Consider the following 11,617-nt stretch of genomic DNA (forward strand, 5'->3'; position numbering starts at 1 on the left):
AGTTTTGTAAGATTCATATAAAGCATCTCGACCTCTTTTCTTTTCAAGCTTAAAAAAATTAAAAATTCTCAAATAACAAAGATTATAATCCACACTTTTGGGACAAATTCAAGCCTTTTTGAACTCTTAATTAAGGTGATCCCCAAGATCATAAATTTTGATTTTAAACCATAACTAACCTACCAATTAGTCAACAAAATTCCGAAAATAAATTCAGTTCGATCATGTAGTATTTTGAAATTCCTTTATTATTATAGTAATTCAAGTTGAACACGAAACCAAACACAAAGGTTACAACTTACAAGAAGGATTATTTCCAAGTTGGAAAATTGAATAGATGAGAAAGGTAGTACCCAAAAAGGAGGGAAATTAATTTTGACACACCCTTTATTGATTTTGGCACACCCCTATGTGAGAAGAGCATAGAAAATTGTGCTCTCACATAGGGGTGTGCCAAAATTAATTGAGAGTGTGCCAAAATCATTTCCGAAAAAGGAGGGTCACTCTAATTCAGTTGAAAAGATTGATTGAATGAAAAAACTAAATGCATGGGACAAATCTTAGGCATAGAAGTTAGAGGAAACAGTACTATGTCAGTATCAAAGCGTGTGCTTGTCTTCAAGAGAAACTACTCCCAAAATCAATTACACTCCTCATTTTTTCAAATCCACTTAACTTTTTTTTTTTCCTTCTTCATTTTCTTTTTTTTTTTAATTTTATGCTTTGAGGCTTGTTCTCTTCGTCTTAATTTCAGTTCAGTTCAGTTTAATTTTTAATTTCCTTCTCTCATAAATAATTCAGTTCAGCTCAATTCATTAAATGAGAACATGCCCTTAATTTCTTTCTCTTACAATGCATACACCATACATGCATTGCTGCCATTTAATTAAATTTGCTACTTCTTGAATACAAAGAAAATATACGGTAATTAATTTTTATTTATTGGGTGCAACGATTACATGCGAGGAAGCTCCAGTTAATTGTTTACGAATATGTCATATGATAAACTATAATTGTATATCTTGGAAATAAACCTATATTTAGCCATTACCTGCAAAGGAATAAAAAAGTAGATTTTATTGTGATTATAAGATTATTATAAATTGTTAGCATAATATGTAATTTAGCTTAGTTTTAGTTATTTTGACTTCTTTAATTTGGAAGATTTAACTCATTTCTGCTTGATTTATTATTGTGCATTTTACTTACATTTCCTTTTATATAAAACCTATTTAGGTAAGTTGAAAAAAAAATGAAGAAATTAAAAGAATATATGGTTGGAGGATGTAAGAGTTACAATAAATTCTTAAAGGGGGAAAACTAATTAACTTTAGGAGTTGATAAGGTAATAAATATAAGGTTGACTAGCTTGTCAAATTGTCCCCTTTTTAGGTTACCCTACAAGATTGATCACTTCATATCTACTCTTCTTTTACTACCATGTTTATGTTTTATGTTTGTGTTTGTGTTTGTGTTTGTGGTGGAATTTTATTTATGTTGTTGTTATCCACTACAAGTACTAGGGTGACCTGATGACCACTGATGACTAAGCTAGTGACCAGTGACCACTAATCCCAATTAACAAACTTTACAATTTTCCAAGATTTCAACTCAATGCGTTTATATGACTTTATGAGTACTTATTAGATCAAACAAATGTAGGTTTTTCTCACACTTGTATTGTTTATTTATAAAACTAGATATATAAGATAAATTGAACACACTTATTCTCAGCTCTGTGTATATGAATGTATGATACGCCATAATATTTTGTATTCATTCTTCCACAAATCTTATTTATGTATGAGTAACCAACTTTAAAGAAATTAGGTAATAGATCGGTAATGTATACTTTGTAGTTTTCTTAACAATCTATCATCCCGCCGTTCAAAAAAAAATATCATCCCGATAAAGATACATTTATGTATGAGTAATATAATAATTTAGCCTATGTACCTTTCATTTAAAATGTTCAAAGTGCTAGAAGGGTGTATAACATGATTTGTTCTATTAATCTATCAGACTAATGTGCTAATCATATAAGCTACTCTCTCTTATTCTCTTTTTTTAAAAAAATAAAAATAAAATAATAATATTTAGAAAGCCACAAGGGTGGGATGAGAATCGGTTCCATGATCGATTACCTGGAAGGCTGGAATCGAGAAGGGAGGTCTAACACTCTAACCACTTAAGTTATTCCTCACTCTCCTTTAAATTTCTTTGTTAAGTTGTTTGTTCTATTAATAATGTGAGAAGAACAAAAAGGATCGCCATTAATTTATGATATAGTAAGACATTTTGATCATCATCATCATTCATAATCAAGGTATGGGAGCACACGTGGGTATTTGACCCAAGCATGAGTTGTAATTGGACCACTCCAACTCCAAATAAAAGTCTAAAGCAACATTGTTGTAATTGGGCTTAATCGGATAGTGGTCGGCCCACCTATATCCAGCGGTCCATACTCCCCATGGGCTTGCCGGGTGCATGTCACGTGACCTTCCTTAAGTTAAAATCAAATAATACAAGTATGTTGTGAACTTGAGATCCTTAAGTTAAAATCAAATGGTCCTCCATATATACCAGAAGGAAATTTGATGATGTAATCTGTCATGACAACAATGTTGATAACATTTATTTATTTTGCGTTTGTTGAATCTATAATGATGTAAACAAAATTTAATTTTAAATCGATATTATATTTACTCAATTTTAACAATTAGGACAAATACACATGAAACTAACATATAGCTTAAAGAATGGACTATTCAAAAAAAAAAAAAAAAAAGCTTAGAGAATGGCCTTAATTATACCTCAATTTTCACAGTTTTTATAATTCAGTATTTGCATGTTAGGGCACTTTGAGAGTGAGGGATAGGAGATCCTCATCCTCAAAGCGTCTCTGCTCTTTAGTATGGATTAAACCTGATAGAGATATGATATTATATCTCTAACAAAACCCCTAACCTTAAGGTTGGAAGGTACAATTCTTATTTCAGTTTAATTATGTAGTAAATATATACTTCCTCCGTTTTTTTATTATTGCACCATAGGGGTTGGGTATAAATATTTTCGTAGTGAAAAAAGTAAGAGAGAGAAAGGTAAAAATTCAAAATTGCCCATGTGACATATTAATAAATTAAAAAGTAAGTGTGAAAAAGTAAGGGTATGTTGGGTATTTGTGGTGTGAACCCAAATAATTTTTTTTCCTAAAGAGGAAATGGTGCAATATTTGTGAAACTTCCTAAAAAGGCAAGTAATGCAATAATAAAATAACGGAGGAAGTATATCTTATATATATGCGTGTATAAGATAGTATAGTTGCAAAAATATTAAGGATGTATTATTATTTTATAAATCAAAAGTCTTATTAATTTATTATACTAATCATTTTTCGTTACATGGCGTACTTATATAATAGATCGTCCATAGTCATCCAACTAAATTCCAACTTATTAATTATAAAGTAACAAACCATGATCCAATTACAACATCTATCTATCATATCTAAATGAAAGAAGTTTGGAAAGCCATCAAAAAATAATCTAATTACATGACGTAAGTGATGTAATCAGATGTGATCTTGGAACTACTTCTACACATGAAATTTAGTCAACATAGGACTTCAATTCTTATTTGCCCCAAATTCCAAACCCTTATCCGACATGAAATATGATTTGCCTTCAAAATACCTTAACTAATTTTTAAATAATAATTAAAATTTTGGATTACCTTAATCTTGTAGTCTCATTTTAATATTATATCCTAAGATCCACATATTATAGACATGTTTGGAGTTAGGTGACATATTGTCTTTTCCATAATTTTGTTTAGTAACCCATCATAAACTCGTGCGAATGTGATTTTTAATGTACACATTCAATTAATCATGCACTAAAAATCAAAGCTAATAAAAAGTAAACAGTACTAATTCCTAGATAAATTAAAAATTAAATAAAACACTCCTTTTTTTTGTCATTTCCCTTTATATTTTCTTGCTTGGAGTGCTACAACTATGCACAATTTGAGGAATTATTCTTAATTTTTTACAAATACATACAGTTATATGTAGAGTTTTGTTAAATTCGTCTTAAAAGTCATGCACTATGTCAATTCTGATTATAAACCTTCTTTTATGAATAATAAAGCTATGTTTGTGAGAAGAAAAAAAAAATTTCACATCCATATATATGATTTATCTATATAATTACTATACTCTGTATCTTTTGATTGATTAGAGAATTATTGATTAAAAAATGATGAATTCATCTTTAAAAAAAATGATGAATTTAGAAACGTTATTAAAAAAAAAACGGAGTAAAAATGTAAAATAGATAAGTGATGGTGCACGTAATGTTAGGAAAACAAATAATCTAGAGGTTTGCGTAGAGTAGAATTATTTGGTTAATCAAAACATGACGAGACCTAAAATTGTGTTCCCTAAAATTCTCTCTCCTCGTATCAAAATACCAAGTGTCATTCAAATCCAATGCATGGAAAATATCAAAGTTTTCCCTTAAATCAAAGGTGTTCAAGTCCTATGAATCATCTTTAAAAGGACAAACAACGTATTGTACGACTACTATTACGATGAATTTGGATAATTACATGGAATCTTCCTTATTTTTTGCCTAATCACATACCTCATAAACTTGTGTTTTTACCATTTTAACTACGTGTCTAAGTGCAATTTAATCAACTATATATTTTGATAAAAGCACGGATTCTTGTAATGATCCTAAGGAGAATTTTAGAGTAACATTTTAATGACATTTTAGCACAAAAACAACAACGAACATGCAATCACATTAACAAAAGTAAGAGGTTAAATTCGCGATTCAGTCGGGTTGTAGCTTGAGCATTATTGATTTTAAGCCACTTAAGATCTGTTCTGTTCAGTGTAGTCAATTAGAACATGTCCTAAAGCTGAATTACCCCCTCCAGCGATGATGTAGTGATCGTGAAGGAAAGGGAATCAATTTTAATGATTTTGAAATTGTTACTGACTTATATATTACAATTTAGAGCATGTTCTGATTGACTGAACTGAGTTAAAGTGAACTAAAATGAATATTTTGTAAGAGAAGGAAACTAAAAACTGAACTAAAAATAATCTGAAGAGAACAACCCTTTATACCACTAAACAATAAATACTTTTATAGACCTAACTAAGGACGTAACTTGATTATCTTAAAATTATATGTAACGTAAAATCGTCTTACTGTACCGTAATAGTACTATACAGTAAGATGATAGGGGTGGGGGCATGGAATATATGAATATTAGTGTAACCGTGTAATGGCGAGGCAAAAACACACAAAAAACAGAGGTTGGTTCAGTTAATGTTGCAAAAATGATATAAATAAAATGGACTGAAATCAAGAACGACATGTATGTCTCGGATTTATAATGCAAACAAGTAATGTGGTACCCAAAAATAATTCTATCTATTATTTTAAAAATCTAAACACTACTCTTCATCTTAACCTAACCTTTAATTCTCGAGGTTTTTTATAGTTCAATCTTTGGACAACACTATACCTTTGCATGCATGCATCTTATACGCTACACTATAGACCGTGCTATCAACTTTCTTAGGTTTATTAATATATAATTTCTCTAATTATATTTAATCTAATGTTTGATATTTTACATCCTTCTCTAATTGTGTTTTTTAAAGGCAAAGTACATGATTTCAACCACTTATCAAATGGCCTCCTTGGTGTCGTGGGATCCATGAAAAAACACTTTGACCTCTTTCCATTTTAATTAAAAAAAAAAATCTAAAATTAAAAGTTGTAATCCATGATTTTGGACTAATTTCAATTCACAGGTTTCAGGGTCCGATCCAGTTGAAAAGTATTAGGATTGTAGCTAGGGATGCATCCCAACTCCCGAGCAATGTGTATCATGTTTTTTTTGAACCATATGCGTATGTTAGAAAATATCATGTCATGGATGTGAAATTAGGTTAATTAAATTCATCTTATTCAAACATTCATAATCTATGTGTTAATGATGTAAGATATGTATTGACAAATGTAAAACTCGACTAAATGTTGTAACTGATTATATAAAAAATAAATAATATTGTAACTAAAAAATACTGAGGAAGTATGTAATCGGTGATGAATATATGATACATAAGAAAAGTATTTATTGATCCACGCCAAAATTCATGTGCGTGTATGCTCCATGCATGCCGCAGAGACTAACAAAATTGATTTCGTGGGGTGGATCATGGTTAGGATTAAAATATGTACTATAAAAAGGTATATAATATGTTTACTATGTTATAACTAAGGAGCAAATTGAAGGCGTAGAACTTTCGACAATCTTCAAACTGATTTTGTTTCAAAATTGAGTTTTATATCAATAGATAATTTTTTTTTCGAAAACATATCAATAGATAAATTATTTATACAATACGGAGTATATATTGATCAACTAAGCCAATGTATGATTATACTTCTGTATTTAATCGTACATAGACTTCATTAAGTCATCAACTTGTTATTTAATATTCAAAATAGATATAATTAAGGGTAATAAATTTATAATACCTGGCCTTGTATTATAGCCTTTTTATTTATTTATTTATTTATTTAGTTATTTATTTATTTTTGGATATTCTCATAGCTAATGTGATTTCATTTGGATATGTATATGTAGAACAAATTCACTTTTATGTTTGATTGTTTAATTAATTTAGATGAAAAACACTTTAGCCAAGTTCAATGATATTCATTGTGTCATTTAATTTTTTTTTGGTAATTTTCGATCTTATTCAATAGATAGAATTCAAATTCTTAATGTGTAGGTGTGACATGTGATGCATGATTATTTATCAATACGGAGTATTAAGTAATTCGATCAATTGTGTTTATATCCTTGGATCAATTTGGAAAAATATGAGCCACTGAATTAAGGGTCTGTTCTCATTGACTGAACTGAACTGAACTGAACTGAATTGAGCTGAACTGAACTGAACTGAGCTGAACTGAATATTTTATAAGAGAAGGAAATTAGGAGCTGAGCTGAGCTGAACTGAACTGAGCTCAGCTGAGCTGAACTGAGCTGAGCTGAACTGAACTGAATATTTTATAAAAGAAGGAAATTAGGAGCTGAGCTGAACTGAACTGAACTAAACTAAACTGAACTGAACTGAACTGAGTTGAGTTGAACTGAATTTCAACGTAAGAGAATAGACCCTAAGTTTACTTTAAGGAAAAAAAGTTGAAAAAAAAAATAACATTGCAAATCCACAGTATGAAGTTCATTAGTTCATGTGAACAGAACAAATAAATGAAAATAGTTGAAAATACCCAAATTAAACTGTTGTATGAATCTTTTCCCTACAAAAAATAAATATTGTCGTATGAATCTAAGGTATCCAAAGTAGTATTACCTAAAATTAAGGTCATTGATTTAGAATTTTGCAACAACCCCATGTACCTCAAATTAATTTTCCTTTTAATAAATGTATTAAAGGAGCTCACATATATAGCACTATCTTCCTTTTAGAGGTTCTTTCTTTAGGAGTAGTTGTGTGTAGATATTAGATGAATAAGCAATAAATGTATGCTACCACTAATATTTAGAAATTCGTCGTATTAATCACTTTAATTTTTCATATTCAAATTCCGAAAGATACTTACATCATTCAAAACATTCAAAACAAGGAAAATTACCATCATAAAACTTAAAGTGATAATTAAAGAACTGTTTTTAAAAGATACGTGTTACACTATTTCTAAAAGTAACCGAGCTCATTCCCTTCGCTTACTGGACCCAAAGCAAGCACCATATTCGCACGATGATCCATCTATATCGACAATCACGGAATTTACAAGACACGAAACTTATCGGATGAAACAAAATGCATTGCACGAAGGCGTTTTTTTTCTTCAACTTTGACAAAAATTTCCTCCATAATTCAATGTAAGGACCATGGATGTAACCCATTCAATCTTTTTCCTCATCTTTGCCCACACATTTCATAGCATAATTGCCAAAAAAATAAAAAGAAAATTCTCATTTACCATATAAAGACTAAAGCTTGTAAGCCACACGCACTAATATTGAAAGTGTTTGATGTTTAAAAGGTCAAACAAAGAGAAGGAAAAAGCGCAAAATTTAATGAAGAAAGCGACAATGTCGGCACCAAAACGATGTGTTTAGGGAACAAGCTTAGTAAGTGGGTCGGCCAAAAGCCCAACATTGATTCAGACACTTTGGAACAACTGTTTGCCTCTTTCTTTTTTTTTTTTTTTCTTTTTTTTCTTTATAATTTAATTATTTTTTCAATTATTATTTATTTGCATTTTTCTCAATTTTCTTGTCTATATGTCCCCACACTTCAATTTTGATTTCACTTTGTCAGCTATATTCTCTCTTTCTCCTCCAATTCCTTTATATATATACACCCACATAAAAACAGAGTAACCCAAACAGAGTACAATCCCAAAGTTGGTAAATTGGATTGAAAAAAGTTGAAAAGATTAGATCTTTGACAAATTTGAGCAATTTTAACATCTGGGTTTATCTTTGATTAGAGGATTAATCACAAAAAATGGAGCTTGAATTGGGTCTTACTTTGTCAAATGCTCCTCCAAAAATCCCAATTTTGAAAGAATTGGATTTAATTAGCTATGTTAATTGCAAGGGTAAGCATGTTTATGAAGAGGATAATTCTAATTCAAGTTCTTTCTCTTGCCAAAGTAGTGTTAATGATGATAATTATGGAGAAGAAGAAGAAAAAGAAGAGGAAATTAATGATGGGTTTTTCCAAATAATGAAGAAAAAAAGAGGGTTTGGAGAAATTAATGAAGTGGAAAGTTTAATTGTTTCAATGCCTGAAACTTTGCCTCTTTTGCTTTGGGATAAACACCCTAATGAAGATGATCATCAACTACCTAAAAGGCTTTCCACTTCTTTCACCATTAACAAGTAAGTACACCTATTATTTTTTATTTATTTTTTTTATTTTTTATGTATGTGAAATTTAACATGTGGGTTTTGGATGACTTTGTCAATAATTTATTGGTTTGCGTAAATTCTTGTATCAGACAGTCTGACAGTTAGTTGAATCGACCATTAGTTAAACAATACAACATTGATTTTAATGCTAAAAAATTGTGACATTTTTAGGTGTATTGATAATAGAACAATTTTTATGGTATTTTGACTAATGGGTATTGGAAATTTTTTGTAGAAATGAAGGTGATTGCATTGTGGGGTGGCCACCAATCAAGGCTTATAGAAAGAGTGTTCACCTCGAACAACGCCGCCATGGAGGGAATATTCCGGCTATGGAGAACCGTGGAAGAGGCGGTGGTTGTGGCGGATCACGGTCGATGTTTGTTAAGGTGCAAATGGAAGGGTTTTTCATTACAAGGAAGATTGATTTGAAGCTTTACCAATCTTATGATGCTCTCCTTTGTAGCTTGCTTACCATGTTTGGCAAAGGTAAAAAAAATTGTTTTTAGAAAACATTTTTTTCACATGTTTTATCTAGTGTACCTAATAAATTAAATAATTTTAATTAAGAAAAATATTGGATTAATTTATTAATTTGTCTTTGTTTTTTTTTCCCAAATCAGGGCAGGATAATATGGACAATTACAAGCTTACTTACCAAGATGTGGATGGTGATTGGCTTCTTGCTGGAGATGTACCATGGAGGTATATTTTTTCAAATCCATTATTTAATTGATTGATCACTCGATTTTATAACAAGAGTAATGATCACGTTAATAGTATAATCTCAACTAAGATAAATACGTTATACATACATGTGAGAATCATGAACGGAAAACGAATAAAAAATGCACACGTACAATCAAAATAGTTAAGCTAAGATGTGTGTCCATATGAATGATTAATAAAAAATAAAATATTATAAAATCGCACAAATGATCACTCCATTTTAATAAGGTTGCTGAAATTAGAAAAGAAAATGAATGAATACTCCTGATATGTCTATGCATTGTATCTGTTCATTGCACCCTATCAAAGAGCCTAGGTATGATTGAATTTGGTTGGTTAGTTCATGGACATAATCCTCATTTCAATGATTACTATAATCTCATATTGTACAACTTTACATTGTTTTAGTAATCTCTTAAACAAGTAAAACTACACACTAATGTCACTAGTCTTTTAATTATTTACAGGAGTTATACGTACAATACTGATGAATCTATAGATACGAAGTGTAGTAACTTTGTGAAATAATTACTATATACGGAGTATTGTACTATTCTACCTTTATTTACCTTCTTATGTAAAAGTCTTCGGGTATTTTAGGGATATTAAATGCCTTTTTTGTGTGTGAAAACGGATTATGTCAAAATTTAAATTCCTTAATCTTGTAAATTTGTCGCGTTATTAGAGCAATGAGTTCTAATGTAAAAATCATTTTTTATTCTACAGGACGTTCATTGAATCAGTCCAACGACTCAAGCTTAGGAGAGGGGATGAATGATCTTAGTAGAAGAACATCATCATGGTGAAATATATAGAGTAATTATGTTATTTAGTAGTTTACTCAAGCAATTGTTTGGAGTAATTTTGAACTTCATAATGTGGTTGTTATCTTACTCTAAACGATTGCATTGTAATATAGTTAAACAACTTAATGTTATCTTTTGTCTTTTGGGTGTAAATGTAATCACTCGAATTAGCATCATAATTTTGCTTATTAGTGTTATTGAGAGTTTGAGATTGCCTACTATTTTCCTAAAATCAAGTTATAAATAATAATTGTATAATTTTATGATCAATGAATTCATTTATTTATCAATTGGTGGCCATGTGACTTTAATTTATAGTTGCAAAACACCCAAAACAATTGCATTATATTTTATTTTTCTTTCTTTTGAGAGCCACAAGAGGTGATCAGAATCGTTCCTAAGATCATCCAGAATTGAGAGGGGCTCTAACATTCTCATGTAAAATTGTAATTGTAGAAGACATGATTTTAATACGAATATGTTGGTCTGCAACATGTATTTGCTATTCAATATCGGGCCGCCATAAAGCTGGCTGAACATGAAACATCACATAATTGGACAATATCAGTTGAATTTTTTCTTTTTGTTCAATCCCGTAAATTATCACTAAGGGACGAAGGGTACATTCTCTTCACTTTATAAAAAATAAATAAAAATGAAGCTCAATTAATTAAGTGCAAACACTAGGTTAATCAAAACAAACAAGTCTAATAAGTTAATCCGAAAACGAGAAACAACGCACCTTAAATTAGACTTTCAAATCCCTATGTTTGGTCGTTATAAATATTAATATGGTCTGTTCCGATAACTGAAAATAACTTAACTGAATTCAACTGATTAGGGCTGAATTAAACTGAGCTAAAATGAACTGTTTATGAGAAAAGGAAATTAGAAACTGAACTGACCTGAATTGAATTAATTGGAGTTGAAACGAATTGAACTGAAATTAAGCTGAACATAACAAATCCTTAATCCGTAAATGCTAATATTCTAAATTTAAAAGTCTAAATATTTTTGTACATTGTATTAGTCTTTCAACCTGTCCGACTAATTCGTGACATGATATGATGTTAAAAGTTTTGAAGAGAGAAGGATGGATA

The 11,617-nt window shown here is 30.0% G+C and overlaps 1 protein-coding gene across 1 annotated transcript; it reads left to right on the plus strand.

Annotated features, from left to right (window-relative positions):
* The first annotated feature begins 7,644 nt into the window (after window positions 1-7,644).
* On the plus strand, window positions 7,645-10,816 carry LOC110725605 (auxin-responsive protein IAA29-like). The gene is made up of 4 exons (XM_021905073.1): window positions 7,645-8,952; window positions 9,218-9,471; window positions 9,606-9,687; window positions 10,438-10,816. The coding sequence occupies exons 1-4, from the start codon at window positions 8,576-8,578 to the stop codon at window positions 10,487-10,489; spliced, it is 765 nt and encodes a 254-aa protein (XP_021760765.1). The 5' UTR covers window positions 7,645-8,575; the 3' UTR covers window positions 10,490-10,816.
* Window positions 10,817-11,617: the final 801 nt, after the last annotated feature.

This window comes from Chenopodium quinoa, unplaced genomic scaffold (assembly GCF_001683475.1).
Source record: "Chenopodium quinoa cultivar QQ74 unplaced genomic scaffold, ASM168347v1, whole genome shotgun sequence".
Lineage (NCBI taxonomy): Eukaryota > Viridiplantae > Streptophyta > Magnoliopsida > Caryophyllales > Amaranthaceae > Chenopodium > Chenopodium quinoa.